Source organism: Dipodomys merriami, unplaced genomic scaffold, assembly GCF_024711535.1.
Source record: "Dipodomys merriami isolate MVZ:Mamm:240054 unplaced genomic scaffold, mDipMer1.0.p SCAF_3, whole genome shotgun sequence".
Lineage (NCBI taxonomy): Eukaryota > Metazoa > Chordata > Mammalia > Rodentia > Heteromyidae > Dipodomys > Dipodomys merriami.
Genome location: NW_027204492.1, coordinates 100,468,318 through 100,489,746, shown reverse-complemented (window position 1 = coordinate 100,489,746; position 21,429 = coordinate 100,468,318). Strand labels below are relative to the sequence as shown.

The following is a 21,429-nucleotide window of genomic DNA, read 5'->3' as shown; positions in this document are numbered from 1 at the left end:
ATAGTTATGCTGACTGAAAAAAAATCGTCTATGCTGTACATTCCATTCATAGAATAACAGAAATCATTTCATTGGCAGTGATAGAGAATAGATCAGTGGCTGCCTGGAGGCAGGAGAGAAGTGGGAATGTAGTATTATCAAGGGCAGAAGAAAGCTTAGAGGGTAATAGACATAGTCACTATTTTGCATGTAAAAATTTTTGGATGTAATAAGTTTTAGTGGCAATGGATTTTTTCAGTGTGCATATATGTACAACTTTCAAATTGTACATTTTACATACATATATATCAATGACATTGTAATAAGATTCTTTGTCAGAGTTCAGGAGAAGCTGGTAAATTGCATCTTCCTCCAAAGTAAAGTAAATTCTGGGTCTTTCTGTGAACAAACATAATTAATTATTGATAAAGTCTATGATATAAGTGAACCATGTCTACTGCGAAGTACATGATAAATATTTCATTTTTGATCAATTATATGCTTTCTTACAATTTTTAGAAAGTTATGTAAGTATTGATTAACTTATGGATCCATAGATCTAGACATGAATGCTGCTTCTCCAGAAATTACTATTGCTTTGTAATGTTTTCTCTATTTAATCAAAACTTTCTGCTTATTTTTAGTGTTCAATATAATTTTTACTTGGTTCATGCATCCATCTATTCATGGAATGTTTGTTGAATGCCTACATATAAAAACACTGCTTAAAATGGAAAGGCTTGGAAAAAATTATATTAAGTGAAGTAAGCCAGGCCCAAAGAAACATAGGTCCCATGGTTTCTCTTATTTGCAATATCTAGTATAGGTATGAGTCAAGTGGAAAAGGTCAGATAATGTGATGTTAGGAAAACGAACCCTTAAATATGTATTTTAATGTTTTCGTTTCTTTCATGCATGTGTTTCTAACGCATTTATAAGATTATTTCTTTGTTGCTTTGTATGTCCCTCCCCCACAGTGTAACCCCCGCTTTCACTATATTTGATGTCAGTATAACATGTGGAGGAGATGGGGACAAACAAGTCGTTTAAGGATTCAGGTGGACCTGTTGCAACAATGAGAAGTACAAAATGTCATGTCAAAACCAGCTTTACAATGTCGGTGTGTGTGTGGGGGTATGATTGGGTGGGGGGGAGGGGGGAGGCTGGGAAGGGAGGTGAATGGTAAACAAAGGAGGAGGCTGCAATGCTTGGTAAGAAATGTATGCATTATCCTGCCCACGTAATTGTAACCCCTCTGTACAGTATGTTCTCAAATAAAAAACAAAAAAAACAAAAAAAAAACACTGCTTAGTGTCAGTAGGTATGGTATTAAGGGCCTTGCCTCCTCTCTGAGCTGACTTTCAATAATCACATCAACAGTCCAGAGCTATGGATTTTCACACATGCTACGAAGACAGCAAACAGGACCTTGTCTGTGATAATGAAAGGAAATCGTCCTTGGATGTGACACAATTATACATTAACTGTGCACTCCATCATTTCAAATGATCCTGACTTATTAAATTTACATACTGGAATTTTACTACTCTAGTTTGTTAGTCCCTAGCTTCAGTCCATGTAAAATAAAAGTCACAGATGCATAGAAAAGTCATTCAGTTAATTTGTCTTCATCCTTCAGGTTTTAGCTTATAGGGAAACATCTGGAGTTCCTGCCTCCTACACTCACCCCAACATCTCCTTCTTATAGATGACTCTCTTTTCTTCCTCTCAGATCCTCATTGCATGTTCTGGTAGCATACTACATTTTCTTTTAAGATATCTGTTGTACTTTGTAATTATTATACAATACATACTTTTATTATACAATATATCTATTTAAAAATTAATGTCTGTCTTCTCAAGAAACTATAACCTCCAGGAGGGCAGAGAGGGTTTTATTTACACCACGACAGCCCTATATATAGGTTTTGCAGAGAGTGAAAAAAATCTTAAAACTATTTATTGAATGGATGACTGAATGAAGGAGTATATTGAAGTATTGCTTCAAGAAGAGTTTAATGATTAAAGCAGTTCTGGTTCTCTTGGAGATAGACTCTGGATCAAACAGTGGATTTTTGATTGTGGTTTGAGATTCATATAACCATCCTACTTTCATTTCTTCTACTCCTGATCCAGATGACTTGACAGACAATAAATCTGAGGGCCACATTAGTCTTTTTGTTTAAATGAAGAGAAACGATTGTCCTATCCTCTCAAAAGTGTATCAGAGGATGATGGAATTGCATGGTTTGTCCTTCTGACAGATTTTCTAGCCAGACCGCCTGGGTTCAAATCCCAGCTCATGCACTTCCCAGCTATGTTACCTCAAACAAGTCACCTAATGTTTTTGGCTCCTATTTTTCTCATCTCCAAAATGAGGATAAGAATTAGTATCTACCTCATAGAGTTATTGTGATACTTAAAAATACCAGTACATGTTAAAGTGCTCAAGATAGTGAACAGCATGCACTTAGTGCTACATAAAAGTTTATATTATTATACTCTTAAAAATAAATTCTTCTCAAATTCACACTGTGCAAATACAGTGACCAAATAAACTATGCTGTGCATGCCCTGTTTACTCTCTCTCTTTCTGAAAAATCATATTCCTTCTTCCATGTCTCAAAACTCATTCAAAATAAAAATGAGTTCTTGGTTGTAAAAGGATTTATATTTCTGTACCCATCTATAAGTCTTTGTCATATGCAAGTAGTATTACAGGCTGTATTTCTAACATAATAATCACTTTCTAGTTTATTATATTTCTCCTTTTCAATTTATTGTACCTTTGCTATTCAATGAATTAATGTATTAAGTGATGGGAGAATTTATATCATAATGCCAACTACTTTAAAAAAAACCTTGTAGGATTTATTTTAAAAAACGAAGTCTGAAGATAAATTACAGCAATTTGAAATTCACTTAGTGGTATTTATCAAAAATAGCATTTGTGAATTTTGTAAGCTTCTATCCAGTCCTAACAGAGTTGGCTTATACATGCAGCTTTTCATATGGCCTGAAAGGGACTTCTTTCTACTTGCAGGAGGAATGTGCACTGGAGGAGGAGAGGGGGCGTCTTGCTGGTGGAAATGTGAGAACAGCAGCTCTTTGAATGTTGGGCATGACGTAGCCTGGGAACTGTGAGCAATTGCTGGCTGAGTGTTTCACACGCAGCATAGCCCCGAGGGACAGTGGGAAAAGCCAAGAGGAAAACAACCAGGGCAAACAAAGAAGAAAGGATGGGCGGGGTCAAACCTCAGGGCAGAAAGGGTAAGACTGGAGAAAGGACACTTACACGAATAAAACAGTGAGAAACTGAATTAAGGAAGCACAAGGAAACAAGAGTATAAAGGCAATTTTCAGTACTCAAAACCATACGCATATTTCTAGGAAGGAAGTTGGGATATCAGGAAAATAATTTAAATGTACGCACAAAAATATTTTTTGCTCTGTAAACACATTTAACAGAGACAAAATCCATGTTAAAACAAAAATAAGACATTTATATCATTACTTTAATAGCTAGCTTCAGACAAGCCCACATAATTCTTGATTGAAACCAACTGGAAATTAAGTAACACATACAAAGATCAAGCAATCAAGTAACCTAAGTAATACTTCATAATGATTTGGGTTCACTTTACAAAATGTCTGAAAAAAATAATATGCCTTTGATTTTCTTAAACACCTATTTCTTTGGATTCCTGCTGGCTTCATTCCTGGCTTATTCCTCATATAATTTCTCTTTTGTCATATTCCCTACATCATTCATTTTCGAAGAGGACAGATGTAGGAACATCTAGGCTATGTTACATTCAAGGTTACCTGGGTAATTTCAGCATCACTTCTCTTAAATGAAGTACAAATAATGGTGGCAAATATTGGAAACCAAATGTTTGCAATCTTGACAATGCACTTTGACCTCAGTGTATTCTATGGGCTGTCACGGTATTGTGCATTTAGATTTATACCCACTCCCTTCTAGTCTTTAAAGGGACTAGTTCACTTCCTTTTTTAAACACTGGAGGTTAGGCATAAATGATTGTTCTCTCCTCACTGAAAAGCTGTTTTCTTAGAACTTAATTGTCCTTTTATCATGGGTCATTCTATTTCTAATATCAACAAATCTTTCAGGGACCTAACCTTTTAAAAAAACAAACACATTATTCTATTTTGTTCTTTTCATTTCCTTTACCTTCAGCTTAAAAAAAATCTTGCCAGTAGGTAGACTAGATTCTATAGTTGCAATTGTTTGAAAGAGTAACATATAGTTTAGAACATGTTAGTCAGTTTTTGTCCTACATGTTGCTGTATTCTTAGAAATGGGACCTGTGAGTGGTTTCCAATATTTTTAATCATGATAATAATTTCTCTCTCTCTCTCTCTCTCTCTCTCTCTCTCTCTCTCTCTCTCTCTCTCTCTCTCTCTCTCTCTCTCTCTCTCTCTCTCTCTCTCTCTCTGTATACTATTTTGGGGGCCTGAACTCAGGGTTTGGGTACTATCCTTGAGCTTTTTTTGCTCAAGGCTAGTATTCCACCAATTGAGCCAAAGTTATACTTCCAGCTTTTTGGTGCTTAATTGGAGATGAGTCTCATGGAATTTCCAACCTGAAATGGCTTCAAACTGTAATCTTCAGATGTCAGCCTTCTGAGTGTCTAGGATTACAGGTGTGAGCTACTATCACCTAGCAATTTTAGTATTTTAACCCTTCCTAATATGCTGAAGATGGGAGGGGACTCACATGAACCAAGTACTAGCTGATATCTGTTAACTGAGAAAAAGCTACCAGGGAATAAAAAACCTGTAGCAACGCAACTGCTTTCCTTACATAAAAATTATGGTGGTCTGTGGTTAAAAACAACTTGGGTTCAAGCTAAAGAGAATGTTTGATCTTGAAATCTATTTTCATACCTCTCTGCAAAACTCTATGATCCATGGTATGAGAAGGAATTTCTATCAGAGGTCATGGTAGAATAGCATCTCCTAGCCCAATAGAAATGCAGACTCAAAACCTCATCCAATGCCAATTAAATCTCTACTGGGTATTTTAACAACCTGTGTAGGTGATACTCAGCCATGCTAGGGTTTGAAAACTATGTCTTAGACTCGAATTTTCCTTTCAGTTTTAAAAATTCATCTTCTACAACATTGAAAAGCTTACATTCTGCGATTACATCTGCTAGCCTTTCCTGAGACTGGCTGCAGATAGCTAAGAAAGAGCAAAGGAGCCATACCAAAAAGAGATAGAGATGGCAAACTTTTATGCTGCTTCTAGCTCCCCTTTGGATTGTTGTGGATCCAAGGGAAGAGTCAGTGCTTTCGAGCAAAGGTATTTTTTAAGTTCCCGTTACATCACTTCAACCACAATAACTTTCATATTGTTTTCTTTATCCTTTTTAAGTATGCCTACTATAACACTGGGCACTGGTGACTTATACCTATAATTGTAGCTACTCAGGAGGCTGAGATCTGAGGCTTGCAGTTCAAAGTCGCCTGAGCAGGAGTCTGTGAGATTCTTACCTCCAATTAACTACTAGTAAAGCCCAACATGAGCATTGGCTCAAGTGGTAGAGCACTAGCTTTGAGCACAAAAGCTCAAGGAGCGTGTCCAGGCCTTGAATTCAAGATACAGGATATAAGATAAAATAAATAAACTTAAAGTTCATGTCTGTACCCTAAATCTGGGCTGAAGTGCTTACTTTGACTCTTCCTGTGGCATATTTAGCTGTATAATTAATATCCTTTTCCATTATTCATCTCTTTACTTGGCGTATTAGTCTGAGTGGCCAGAACTCACATGTAGAACCCTGGAGTCAGGTGTCTGGACTATAACCCCAGTTACAGTAGCAGACTTAATTCAGTCATTTTTAAAGAAAAATATGAATAGTCATAAATTTGAATCATCATAAAAAAGAGATGAATAAAATTCATTGTGACATTATTTAATGAAATACATAAAATGTCACCACTTCAAAAAGTAATTAATATAGGATATTAATTATATAGTTTATGGGATTTTTGTCGGGCGTGGGGTTTGAACTCTGGGCCTGAGCGCTCTCCCTCAGCTCTTCAGCTCAAGGAGAGCGCTCTACAGCTTGAGCCACAGCACCACTTCTGATTTTCTAGTGGTTTATTGGAGATAAGAGTCTCATGGAGCCGGGCGCTGGTGGCTCACGCCTGTAATCCTAGCTACTCAGGAGGCTGAGATCTGAGGATTGCGGTTCAAAGCCAGCCCGGGCAGGAGAGACTGTGAGACTCCTATCTCCAATAAACCACCAGAAAACCGGAAGTGGCGCTGTAGCTCAAGTGGTAGAGCGCTAGCCTTGAGCTGAAGAGCTGAGGGACAGCGCTCAGGCCCAGAGTTCAAGCCCCACGACCGACAAAAAAAAAAAAAAAGAGTCTCATGGACTTTTCCTGCCCAAGCTGGCTTTGAACCATGATCCTCAGATCTCAGCCTCCTGAGTAGCTAGGATTACAGGCGTGAGTCACTGGCGCCCGGCATATTTTATGTTTTGAAAACTGAATTATATATTACTACTCCTCTCAACTGGACAAGCTACAATAGAGGGCTCAATAGCCATATGTAGCTAATATACTAGACCATGTGCTATGATACATAGTAAATATGAATTCATAGTAGTAAATCAGGTTAGTGGGAAACTAATAGAAGTTTTGTTTCATTTCTTTCCCCTCTCTGTCTTAAGAAAAGTGAAGTGCTTGGGTCTCCTTGGTTCCATAGTACTATGCTGTTCTTCAGAAACAGAGCTTTCTTCATGACATTACACTTAACTTCCCTAAGTAGAGTTTAAATAACTCAAAGTGTCTGATAGAAGTCATGTGTGTTTTTAATCTTCCAGATTTAACTACTTGACAAGTACTTAGTATGCTCACCAGATTGACAGCATCAGCTTGACTTGGGAATTTGTTAGAAATGCAGAATGTCAGGTTCCACCCCAGTCCTAGTTAATCAGGAACTCTGGGGATTGGGTTTAAAAGAATCTGTGTTTTATAATCCTTCCAATTGATCATGACATTAAGTTTTGAGACCCACTGATAGAGAATAATCATCTCAGACCAAGTTCTGTGGTCTAGTCACAAGCAGAATAATTTTAGGTCTTGTTAAAGAAAAGAAATCAAAGAAGAAGGAGTTCTTGAGGAAGACATCAGTAGCATCATTCCTTAGCAAAGGTGAAATACAGGATAAGGATATTCTTTCCTTACCTTCAGGTAGTAGTAGGTTTATATTATTGTCTATATTTTTTATTACCTTTAAGTAGTTGTACAAAAGAGTTGCCATTTAACAAAGCAGCTTAGGAATACCATGCATCTTGGTCAATGTCACCCCTTTGAACGTTCCCTCCCACCCATTCCAACACACACCTTCCCTCACTTTTAAAAAAATTTCTAGGATGTACATTGAATTTTTACTGCATTCCCCATTCTCTTCATATTATTTTTGTTCTTGTTTTTTTTGTCAGTTGTGGGGCTTGAACGCTGGGCTTGGGTGCTGTCCCTCAGCTCTTCAGCTCAAGGCTAGTGCTCTACCACTTGAGCCACAGCACCACTCTTCATATTATTTTTAAGAGCAGATGGTACACAATAAAAAGAGAAGGGTGAGAGGAAAATGTTTAACATTTACTTAAAGGGGTAGAGCCTATGCTCATTTTGATGTACACACACACACACACACACACACACACACACACACACACACACACACACACACACACACACACCTCTATCTAGAGACCCACTCAGAAAACCTACTGCATTAAAGTAAAAAATATAAGCTTCTCTTAATTTTTAATTAAAAAACCTTGAATATTTTACAGTTTCTTTTTCAAAATGAAGCCATAGAAATATTCATATTGGCATGAAAACTATGATCTGATGTATTCTCACAAATCTTGGTAATATGATATATAGATTAAAATTCAGAGCAGAAATTATTGAAGAAGTTTTAAACCAGAGATCTGTACAGGTATTGTTTATAGTTTCAGCATATATATATATATATAACTATAACTATATATATATAGTTTTACCATATCAGTAAATACTGCTCTATTGATATCTATCTATCTATCTATCTATCTATCTATCTATCTATCTATCTATCTATCTATCTATCTATCTATCTATCTATCCATCTATCTACCTGTTTATCTATATGTTTGTTTATAACATGGAGTAAGAAAAGAGTGCATACCATAATGGAAACAATAAAAGAATACCTATCTATAATTTTTTTGTTGCCAGTCCTGGGGTTTGAACTCAGGACCTAGGCCCTGTCTCTGAGTTTCTTTTGCTCGAGGCTAATACTCTACCACTTTGAGCCTGAGCTCCATTTCTGGCTTTTGGGATTTTAGTAGAGTCTCATAGACTTTCCTTCCCAGGCTAGCTTGAAACTGTGATCCTCAGATATCAGCCTCCTGAATAGCTAGGGTTACAGGCATGAGCCACCAGTGCCTGTCTATAAATGCTTTATGACGTGGCATATACAAGAAAGAGGATTCTGGTCAGTTTGTCCTTGGAGCCACCAGGATGGTTACTATGTCTACTTAGTATCCCATAGATGCTCAATCAGAGCTGATTGGAAGACAAAGGAAAGAATGAGAAAAGAAAGCATGCAGAATATGACCATTTAGAGCTCTGTAACAGAGTTACTGTAGTGGATTGCAGATGGAATATAATGGTGTCTTCATGACTTCGGAAGAATCTTGGGAATCTTTACATAATTCATGATGCTGTTCTTTAACATATTTAAATAATTTCATACCTAGAATTTCATTCATTTTTAAGTGTTCACATTCCATACATCCATGTTAAGAAAATATGTTCTCCTTATGTCAAAGTGTATTTTCAGATTTTACTGTGATCTAGGTACATAGTTATGAGTGTAGAGAAATGATAGACTATTTCCTTGCATGCTGCCTCGGAATGAGATCATGACCATACCAGTGAATATGTTTGTATTGCCTCAAAACTCAAAAGGCTTCTCCTTTCAATTTTTTTTGGGTTTGATATCCATTTCTACTTGATCAAATGTTAGCATTAGTTCTGATTTAAGAGTGAATTCACTAAAGTTACTTTTCATTGATTTTTATACAATTGCTGAGTTCTAAAGGCAATGAGGAATATAATGCTTTAAATTTTTATATTTGAAATCAAATGTGCTTTTTTAAAATAAGATTACACTGGACTGGGTTCATTAACCTATTGGTTTGTTAAGGGAAGATTTCAAAGTTAATATACCTGAGAATCATTAGAAAAAAAGGGCAAGTAAGAAAAAAATGAAACATTTCATATTTCTGTTGCTTTAAAGTAGGACTTAAGTTCAGACTTAACGAAACTTTAGGAAGAAACCAAATGGGCCATTTAGAAGAACTGATTCTGATTTTGAGTGATACAACATATGTGACTAAGATTGCATCTCTTACTGCTTTTAAGTCTCTGTTTCCTTATTTGTAAAAATGAATAACTATGTGAAGATTAAATGAGAGACTATATGAGAATTTGTTGTAATTACAAAGAATGATGTTTTCCTATACATAAACATAGTGTCAAATGATCCACTAACATCTGGAACAATGAGTACTCTTAGGGAGAAAATGAGATTTCATTCCCACAGAAAGTTTCAATGAGGTAAAGCAATGTCGCTTGTCCTTATATTTGTGGATTCATAATAAACTTAGAGTACTCTGTACAGTTCATTGTATTTCTATTTACAGATTATTTGTGATTGGGTATTACTATTTTATTAATGGTCACACAGAATTTTTTTTTCAGGTAAGGGGTAGGTTTATTCATCGTTCTGGCTGGCACCAGGCCATCTTGGTCCTCCACGCGGTGGGGAAAGGCCTGGGAAAGAGAGCTGGGAGAGCTGGGAAAGAGAGAGAGAGCTAGGAAAGAAAAGAGAAGAAAAGAGCTGAGAAAGAGCTAGAAAAAGTGCAGAGAGAGCGGAGAGAGAGCAGAGAGAGCGCGTCTGGGCCTGGGCTAGGCCTTATTTAGGGTATGGGCAGAGAAAGGTGTGGCCACATCAAATTCAGATGTGACCTCAGCAGATGCAGATGGGTCACACAGAATTTTGACTGATCTTACACACATCCAGCTAAAATATCAACATGGCTTTCTTTTAAAAGTTTCTTTTAAAATTAATGTATAATGGAAGCAAACTCAGGATATTCTGACATCAAGAAAGACTGACAGCATGTGACACTACTCCTTTTATTGGAGCATTTTGTCAATTTCTTTTCTGCCTACTCTTCTGCCCTCCATTTGTGTGCCACCCCCTATTGCCCTCAAACTTTTAACACTATTTTTCTTTTCTTACATTTATATATGCCTTCTACCAGATTGATTCTTGATTTATTAATTTTTCTTCATCTTGGCAGAAGCAAATATGAACTTGTATTAGGGTTTGAACATGATTTTAGCTAATTGATACAGTACTGCAAATGACTAAGTTCTTCATTTTTTTTTGGGGGGGGGGTGGTCTGGTCATGGGGCCTGAACTCTGGGCCTGGGCACTGTCCCTCAGCTCTTCAGCTCAAGGCTAGCACTCTACCACTTGAGCCACAGCGCCACTTCCGGCTTTTTTCTTTTTGCTTATGTGGTGCTGAGGAATCGAACTCAGGGCCTCAGGCATGCAAGGCAAGCACTCTATCACTGAGCCACCTTCCCAGCCCTAAGTTCTTCTTTTTTGCACGGTCAGCCTATAAAAACTAGATAATGCTTTAGTCTTACATGGATTCTTCTAAAAGTAAAATATTCTCAACAGGACCAAGAGTTGTTCTTCCAGTAACTGGCTAATGTTGTTTGATGTAAACTTCATTTCTTTTTTCTTTTTTCCTTTTAGAATAAGGAGTCAAATTTACAATATAGTCATGGCTAGAATTATGGTCAAAGAAAAAGTATGGAACTGAGTCCTCACAAATACGTTCCAACTCCCACCTTGTATATATCAACTTTCTGGTGAAAATACTTTTAAAACATATCTATAAGGTGATGCCCCAAAATAGAAACATGTGAATTTGCTACCAAAAGAGTATATACCACAAACTAATTGAACCATTTAATGTGAGAAGGCTGTGTCTATGTGAGCTTTGTATAAAGGGTTTAAGTTTAGAGTTACAGAAGGAGAAACATAATTCTTACAAGCCACATCTACATTATGAATCAAAAAAGCATCTTCAGGGCTGGGAAGGTGGCTCAGTGGTAGAACACTTGCCTTGCATGCATGAGGCCCTGGGCTTGATTCCTCAGCACCACATAAGCAAAAAGAAAAAAGCTGGAAGTGGTGCTGTGGCTCAAGTGGTAGAGTGCTAGCCTTGAGCTGAAGAGCTGAGGGACAGCGCCCAGGCCCAGAGTTCAGGCCCCACGACCGGACCCTCCCCGCCTCAAAAAAAGCATCTTCATTGGTACTAAACTAAAGTTAGTTGGATGTATATCTCTCAATATACAGAATCATTGAATCAAATTGAGGGAGGTTACTATGGTTAACTGATTTGCCAAGTTAACCAAATAATCGCTGTGTTTAAGATCTAAGTTAAGCCTCACTTTCACTCCAATGCTCTTTTTACTACATAACACTCCTTACATATCTCCTTACATATACTTTCTTATACTTTTAACAAAATCCTTATTTATTTTAAAAAGAGATAAAAATAAGTTGTTAATATTTTCTCAACATTTACATCCAAATTAACAGCACATAGATCATATAGCATTTGACTTTTCAAATGTTTCTTATCAGTCATACTTTTTGGCCTCATTTGTATATTAACATGTAGCCATCACAAATCTTGTACAACATTTGGAAAGCAAATGTAGGATTTGTTGTTCTAAGAGAAATTTAAAATATATTTCAAAGGTCCTTAATGGAACCAATGTGAACATCGACTTTCTTTGGACACATATTATTTTCCTTATTTATATCAAAAATGAAAAACATATGAAGGATGGAACTGATATGATTTTAAAAGTACTCAACCACCATGGAGCCAGCAGAAATAAAAAGGCATAAAATCCTCTAACTACATTGCTTTGCTTTAGTCAATGCCACTTAGAACAATCTATCATACAAATATTCCAGGACTATCCATCACAATAAGAATTAAATTATATGAGTTCTCAAGAGGACTTGAATTTAGAACTCATTTTTTTTATTAAAGATCTGGCAATCCTTTAACAGGACTTTCAATCACCCTCCTAAATGGGCTGTCGAAATAATCTGGTTTATTATTATTTTTTTCTTATTACAACTTTGAAAGCAAGTTTTAAAAACCTGATTGTCTCTTTGTCCTCAGAAGCAAACTATCTGCATCCTATAAAATTTGAAAAGGAGAAAATGATTCTCTAATTTTATGGTTAAGCTATTTTATAGTTCATAGAAAAAACATAGTGCTCCTCATAGAAGGAATATATAAACATACATTCACCACAATAATCTTTTCTGAATTTTTACTATGGGCCTAGTACTATACAAACAACTCTACATAAATTAGCTCATTCAAGATTATAATAACTGTGTTGGAGCTAAAGGAACTACCAAGAAAGATTAAGGTAGCCTCAAGATCACTCAACTAGTAAATTAAGATTCCAAACTATAGCAGCAGTTTAATTGTCAATAGCAACAAGAGCTAGAATTTGTTGAGTGATACTGTAGCAGGTTCTGTTCCAATCATTTTACAACAATTGCAACATATTCATCTTAATAATAAACTCTAGTGTAGAAAATTTAATGCTCTCAGGTTTTTTTAAATGAAAGACTGACAGAAAAAGGTTAAATAAGTAGCCCAAATTCCCATAGATATTAAGTGTGACTTTGGATAAACTTATAATCCCTGTATTTATTAGGCAACCTATAAAAGCTCACAATTTATTGTAAAGTTTGTTTTTGACATAACGACTTGCACATCTCATTGTTGCAATGGGTCCACCTGTATACCTACTTAAACAATTTGTTTTTCCCCTTCCCCTCCACAAATTATACCGACATCAAATACAGTGAAAGCAGGGGTTATACTGTGGGGGAGGGACATACAAAGCAACAAAGAAATAATCTTATAAATGTGTTAGAAACAATCGCATGAAAGAAAAAAAAACATTTGAATACATATCTTAGGGTTCATTTCCCTAACATCACCTTATCTGACCTTTTCTGCTTGACTCTGGTATGTGTGGGGGGTGGGAGGTAGGGGCTGGGGGGGAGGATTGGGTGAGGGGTGGGGGGAAGATGGGAAGGTATGGGAAGGGGAAACAAAGGAGGAGGCTACAATGCTTGCTAAGAAATGTACTCATTATCTTGCCCATGTAATTGTAACCCCTCTATACAGTATTTTCACACAAAAAAGCTCGCGATTTAAACCATTTTAGAGCATATATTACTACTGACTCTTGTTTCAATTAGAATTTCAAAGGGAAAGATGCTTTAAGAATTCCAGAAATAATGCAAAGGAACTGCCTGTTAGTAATTCAGTTCTATCATGATTCACCATTATTTCTCATGTTTACTCCAAGACATACTGAACTCTATCTTTCAGCCATTTTTGCAATAGCTCTCATTTTGAAAATATTTGCATAGGGACTTACCAAACAATACAGAATGTCCTAGCCTTATAAATACATTATTGTGAATAATAAAGAAATTGCTATTTTCATTCCTTGTGAAGAAGCTTAAGCTGTATGTTATTTTATTGTAAGAATTTTATTGTAGCAATGCTCAGAATGTGCCTACCTGGAGAAGCTTCCATCTGCTGTTCAGGTCTTCCAGAGTGCTGAGGTTATATAGTGAGAGCTGAATGCCCAGCGTGGTGAGCTGGCGAGCAAGATCATTGATGTGACTTACATTCTCTTTAAGAGGTGCAATTTCTCCCCGTAGAGCCTAGGAGTGAATTTGAAAATGAAAACATTTAAAGCAAAGAAATATAGACATTTGGGAATTATAAGGTGTCTGACTCTATTTGGGAGGCACAGTCAGTGATGTTTGTGCTATGATATGATCTGAATAGGCAGGTGTCCCCCAAATTCAAATGTTAAAATCCAAGGAAATAAAACAAATTATAACCCTTCTGGCAATAGTATTAGGAGGTGGAACTTTTTGAAAAGTAATTTTGGGTATTGATGCCCTTCTAAAAGAAACCTCAAGGCTGGGAAGGTGACTCAGTGGTAGAGCGCTTGCCTTGAATGCATGAGGTCCTGGGTTCAATTCCTCAGCACCACATAAGCAGAAAAAAAAAGTCAGAAGTGGCGCTGTGGCTCAAGTGGTAGAGCGCTACCCTTGAGCTGAAGAGCTGAGGGACAGTGCCCAGGCCCAGAGTTCAGGCCCCACAACTGACCAAAAAAAAAAAAAAAAAAGAAAGAAAAAAGAAAAAGAAACCTCACAGTCCTTGCTAGCTCCTTCAACCATGCCTGGAACCAGAGAAAATGTCTATGAGCAAAAGGCCCTCATCAGACTTTGAATTCACTGGGGCCTTGGTTTTAGATTTCTTAACCTCCAGAACTGTAAGAAATAAATTTCAGTTGCTTAAAACCACACTGGGTATTTTTGATATGCAGCCAGAACAGATGAAGACACTCTTTGCTGGTAGTACTTCAATAATAAACATTTACTTTTTAATTTTAAATATAATTTTATTGTTATTATTAATGTGTTGTACAGAGTGGTTACCATTTCATAGGTCAGGTAATGAATACCTTTCTTCTTTTGGACAATGTTACCCCTTCTGTTGCTTTTCCCTACTTTCCACCTCCCCTTCCTGCCAACAAGTTACATAGGTTGTTTTCTACATAGTATATACTAAAATGAATGTTTATAAACGAATAAATGATAGCTAATATTTATTAAGTTCTTCCTAGTTACTTAATGCTGTCATGAGCTCAATCTATACATGAACACCTTTTATTCCAACACAACAACCTTATTAAGCTGTATCCAAAGAATTCTCATTATACATTTGAGAAAATAAACTTGTAGATATTAAATGTTATCAAAGTCTCCTGGGTAAAAGTGGGGTAATCCAGGACACATACACAGATCTGCTGGCATCCAGGGCATATTCTTAACTACTATATTGATAATGTCGCTCTCCAAAGTAATTTTGGATTGGCAAAGTAACAGAACAAATCTTGGTACTGGTAGCTTCTAAAGTCTATTCATCTCCCATCTCCAGAAGCAAATCCTTTTTTTTAAAAAAAAAAACAATAAAAAGACATACCTGATCATAAAGCATTGCAGCTATCCTTGCACCAAGCACATAATACATAGTTTCATTTATGGAGGGGGGTATTTTGTCAAGGCATATGAACAACTTTCTGCTCTCCTGGTATTTTAGTCCTTGTAACAATGACTTCAGAAGGCTCCCATGGGACTTCTTGACTGTCTCTGAAGCACTAAAGAAGGAGTCTGATGTAATGTATCATGACCATTGGTGGAGCAAAAGAACCCTATGCAGATATGGGATATTATCATGCATCATATCTACCCTATCAAAATGGCATTTATGGATCTTTAACATGATGCATGACATATGAATGCCCCAAAGGAACAATTTCTAAGGGACAGATTCTCTCACTTAGGAGAACAGTTTGTGTAATATAATGTCTATGCACATGGACAGCATCACTTTGCTCTACTCTACGTGCTATTTGATTTGCCTGATCTGGGCAGGTGTTATTTCTCTGAGTCACTGTTTTGATAAATACAAGTTTACACTGACTTCATCTATAACTCTTTTGTTGTATTCCATTCTAATTCAAATGGAAGCTGGTTTGTAAACTCAAAATAAGAATGATATTATCATCTCAAATCAACTTGAACACATCAGTACTAAAATGGTTTTAGATAAAAGGCATTGTGACAATAACTGTTGAATTTAATGTTTTTAAGATTTGTCATCCAAAATATATTAAAACGGCTCAGAAGGTGGCTCAGTGGTAGAGTGCTTGCCTTGCATGCATGAGGGCCTGGGTTCAATTCCTCAGCACCACATAAGCAGAAAAAAGATGGAAGTGGCGCTGTGAGGGACAGCACCAGGCCCAGAGTTCAGGCCCCATGACCACCACCAACAACAAAAAGTTTATGGTATATATATATACATACATACACATACTTTCTTTTTTTGGGTTAATGAAAATGTTTCTGCATTAGATAATAATAAGGGAGTCAACACCTCACACACTAACCAATGACTTGTCTATAGTAAAAGGGTGAGTTTTATAGTATATGAAGTATACATTAATAAAAAATAAAAAGAGCCCTTTCTTCTGACTATTTGCATGCACAAATCTTACAAGAACCAGAACTAAGTAGAAAGGTAGTTAAAAGAAACAATATGGATTCATCGCTTAAACGAAAATTATCCTAAACTATTTTATTTTGTGTAATAGAAAGTCTAGAAAACAGCTTTCTTAAATGGCGGTGGGGAAACCTGCATGAGAGTGATAATTACAAAATAGAACCATTCTCTTCTGGATAATACCATGCACTTCTAGTAACCACAAATAAATACCATGTGAGGGGGGAAATTATAAACAGAAGCCATTATAGAGTAGGATGGCAGGATATCAGGATATCTATTAAGACTGCAGGTGAACCTTTCGTGCAATAAACAATTCTCTCCCTAGTGAGATACTCTTCCATGCTAGTTACATCATATCCAGATTTCAGCTTCCTGTAGGTTATATAATAGACATCTTTCTGTTTCCTATTAGAATATTTTCTTTTTCTCTCTTCCAATTCTGAGTACCATGCTGTAATATTATTTTGTTGGATGAAAGGGATTAAAAATAAATTTCAGTACCCAAATTCATTGTACTTTCAATTCCCCTCATTAATTTCTTTCTTTCTTTTTTTTTTGGGTCCGGTTTTGGGGCCTGAACTCTGGGCCTGGGCACTGTCCCTCAGCTCTTCAGCTCAAGGCTAGCACTCTACCACTTGAGCCACAGCACCACTTCCGGCTTTTTTTTTTGCTTATGTGGTGCTGAGGAATCGAACCCAGGGCCTCAGGCATGCAAGGCAAGCACTCTACCACTGAGCCACCTTGCCAGCACCCATTAATTTCTTTTTGACTTTTTGCTGTTATAAGGGTGGGAACTCAGGGTCTTGCATTGCTTGGCTTGCTTATTCATAGTTGGCAATCTACTGTTTTAGGCATACTTCCAGCCTGCTTTTTTGGTCAATAATTGCAAGTGGAGTCTCACAGACTTTTCAGTTCAAGCTGGTTTCAAACCATAACTCTCCAGATCTTAGCCTTCTGAGAGCTAAGATTACAAATGTAAGTTCCTGGTGCCCAGATTTTTTTAAATGTAGATTTCTCCTTCTTTGAATTCTACCATGTCAGGGGAGGTTGTGGTTTTTCTTCTAACAATGATAGATAAAATTCTCGAAAGTGATATATACTTAACACTTTCCAGATTAGCCACTTCTGTGAAACAAATAGCCTCAAAATTAATGTGGCATCCATCAGCATGTACGGACCTTCTCCTCTCATGAGTCGATACGTTAGTTGAGTTTATATTATAACTGCCAGTTGTTTGTATGTCTTCAAAATTTGTTTTCAACCAGTGAATATTGCAATTATATAATTTAATTAGAGATTTCACAAATCAAAGAACTATTCATCTAAAGAATTATAAAGGTTAAAAAAGTATTATAAAGGTTATTATATTTTTGAAAATTAGGTCAGATACTCTAGAAACCTGCTTGAAAAGGGAATAAATACTGTTAGAGATATAGATGGAGAAACAGTAAAAAGATTAGGAAAACAGTCTTCAAGAGTTTTGAAGTCCAAATTCACAATTTTTCTCATGTTTCCTGAGGGGCTCTTTCTACATTAAAGAAACAGGAACTGAAAATCAAAGTTTGTATTATCAGGCCAACTTTTGAATAACTCTAATTTATACTCAAAGGAAAAGTCTTCATACATTAAGATATATTTGATTATTTTAAATTAAAACACAATGTTTAAGCCATGTTTATATGATCCTGTTGCTTAACTGGCTTTTTCTATTAACTGTTGAACTACAGGTTCTAATTGAATTGCAAGAGGGAATGTCTATCATAAAATTTTACTACTATTGTTATTTTTCTACAAAAAGTTCAGTTTAATCTGAATACTTTTTTATTAAGGTGTATGATAATGGAATCATTATACAATTTTTACACAGCCCTATTTATTTCCTAGAAAGCACATGCAAATATGTATGTATGTATGTATGTATGTATGTATGTATGTATGTATGTATTTAGAGACAAAATTTCACTATGTAGACAAGCTGTCCTGGAACTGGAGATTCCACTACTTTAGCTTCCTGTGGGCCAGAATTACAGGTGTGCAGATATTTTGATTAAGATGAGTGTAGTTGTGGGCACAACTTGCTCACTGCTATAATCCTAGCAACTCAGGAAGCTGAGATCTGAGGATCATAGTTCAAAGTCAGCCCAAGCAAGAAAGACTGTGAGATTCTTATCTCTAATTAACTGCCAGAAAACTAGAATCCGGGCTGTGTCTCAAAGTAGTAGGGTGATAGCCTTGAGTAAAAAAAAAAAAAAAAAGCTCAGGGACAGATCAAGTTCCATGATTGACAGAGAAAGAGTACAGTTGATAACATGAAAATTTGGGGTAAAGGTTCACAGTGGGGAGCTATCTTGATGAAGCTGAGCCAACCAAATGGATTTAGCTAGCTAAAAATCACTCTGATGACATGAAATATGTGAGGATGGAGGAAAGGAGATAAATGATGGCAAGAAAAAAATGAAAAGAAGAAGCCTGGAGAGAACTATCAAGGTGAGTCAATGCAATGCTCATCTTGGCATTTGGCCTGGGTTCTACTATAGATTTTCATGACCTAGAAGTTTATATGACAAGAAATTCAGCCCCCTAAATGCTGAAACACAAAACATAGGGAAATAGTGAATACAGACACTGTATCATTTCGATGGATGTAACACTGGGTTTAGCTTTTTAAAAAATACTTTTAGAGCTTTTAGTATTATCTACATAAATTTATATCTAAATTATTAAAGGTTGTATGTAAAATGCCAGAAAGTACAGTTAAGTCTGAGCACTGTGATCCACTACTTAAATGAAGCTAGAATTTCATTAGTTTTTATTGTAGTTTGGAAGCAGTATGTGAGAAAAGACTGAAGGAAGTCAGTGTATTGTGGGTTTTCTTTGAATCACTTAAACATCTGGAATATGTTCTTCAGGAAAGAGAAAGCCAAGCCTAATTTTATTATGACTAGTTTCATGCAGGAGGAATTTTCACTTCATTAAATGTTGTCTGATTATAGATATAGAAGTACTGATTTACAATGATATTTAAGTCTGATATGTCAAGTTTTTCTTCTTTTTATAAAATTAGATTACCTGTCATCTCTCTGCTTATCTGTATGTAGTTAAAGATCTGTTCAGATGTATATTTAGAATCATAGTCGTCAACCACTGTTGTGACAAAAGAAAGGAATTGTCTGTTAACAAGGAAATGTCACTTTTGAGACACCAATTTTGACCTGACACTTTAGAGATCCTTCTTACTGCAACACACAAAAAGCCACTTTGGAAGATGAGAAAGTGTAAGTTGAGGGAATTCTATTTTGTGGACCTCTATTTCCTCTGTGAAATAGGAAGCAAAGGAGTTGGCTGGGACTGGGGGGTCATACATAGTATGTGATGAATATTCTCAGAATGCAATCATGGCTGAAGGGTAAACAGAGTAACTGGGGGGAGAGAAGATTGTAGGAGAGAGTAGACCAAATAAATAGTAGTGAGCTTTGCCAGACTGTTGAGGGCCCATTTGAGGATGGGGATCAAACATTTTTAGCAGAACTAATCTGTCAAAATTCCTTTTTCTAATAATGTTCCCTGTGAGAATGGTGAAAACAGTTGATCCAGCTTTGCAGTTTTATCAAATGCCTGGGCGGCACAAACACTTAGGAATAAGAGACTTTCATGGTTAGCCAGAATGTGATTGAAAGATAGACTAGACTCTCAGCTGGATTATAGAGAAAGTCATGCAAGATGAAGTTTATAGAGGGAGGGAAATTACAAATGTTAATTGTGGAGGTCCAGAACAACCCAAGGGAGACCATAGCAGGAGAAGCTATGTAAACAAGACTGAGACTCTGGAATGCTTGAATAAGCAATATCAATCAATCAATCAATCAATCAATCAATCAATCTATCTATCTATCTATCTGTATCCTATCAATCATCTATCTGTATATACATGTTGAGTATATAAGTACATATATTTAATATTTAATAAGGTATATACACACACACACACACACACACACACACACACACACACACACACATGTAAATCTGTTTATTTTCTTGTCAATACCAGTATTGAAATTCTGGACCTCATATTTACTTGGATTGCATGCTTGGCTGGTACTCTACCACTTGAGCCCGGCTTCACATTCAGCTTTCAGCTTTTTGATGTTTTCTTCAGTCCTTCATGGACTCAGAGCCTGTGCACTGTCCCTGAGCTTTTTTGCTCAAGGCTCATGCTCTACCCTTTTAAGTCATGGCTCCACTTCTGGTTTTCTGGTAGTTATAGGAGTTTAGAGTCTCATGATCTTTTTTGCCTGGGCTGTCTTTGAACCATGATCCTCAGATCTCAGCCTCCTGTGATTAACATATGTGAGCCACTGACACCCAGCTATATTGCTGGTTATTTTATAGATGGAGTCTTATAGAATTTTCTGCCAAACTAACTTTGAACCATGATCTTCTAAATCAATTTCCTGAGTAGCTAGGATTACAGGCCTGCACTATTGACACCCAGATATTTGTATACATGTTTACTTTCCTGCAAACAGTGATACCAAGAGTTTAAGAGTCTTCTTGTCATAGAGACATATAATCTCTTGAAACCTAAATGTGCTTGTTTGCAAAGGTCCTGTCTCACTTACTGGGAATTCAACATTAGCAGAATTCAATAATGACATATTCTTTTAGGGATATTTACACTGTGCAAAGAAATTCACATAACAAATAACACTTAATATTACTTAACAAATGAAATAGTGACTAACTGCATTTTTCTCTGTAATAAAACCATGCTGAACAAATGTTTGGAAACCAAGACCTTAGATAAATAGTCTAAAGAGAGGAGGTGTGACAGAAATTCCCAGGATTCTTAATGCTGTGTTAGCCATGGGAAACTGAGGAGGTGGAAATGGAAATTATGTTTTGCAAATCCAGATCTTTAGTGCCTTTGCCATTGTTCTTACTATTGCTTCAGATAGGCACTTACAGCATTTAGTTACCTAGGAGTTGGGGGCAGGTATAGCGCAGCTATATTTTGCTACTTTTGCATCTCTGGTTGGCTAATGGGGAAAACAGTTCAAGAATCATACACTGCTTTGTCTACAGGATAAGAGACTAACTGGGATGTCTAAAGTATCTGGGCATAATGAGCTTCTTAAATGAAGCTGGA

The 21,429-nt window shown here is 36.4% G+C and overlaps 1 protein-coding gene across 9 annotated transcripts in view; it reads right to left on the bottom strand.

Annotated features, from left to right (window-relative positions):
* The window catches only part of Dmd (dystrophin), a 2,040,854-nt gene that overhangs the window by 303,705 nt on the left and 1,715,720 nt on the right, over nt 1-21,429 (bottom strand). For all 9 annotated transcript variants that reach the window (XM_070040660.1, XM_070040663.1, XM_070040664.1 and 6 more), the window contains one exon: nt 13,718-13,864. In XM_070040660.1, the coding sequence (XP_069896761.1) occupies nt 13,718-13,864 (147 nt within the window). The remainder of the gene's footprint in view (nt 1-13,717; nt 13,865-21,429) is intronic.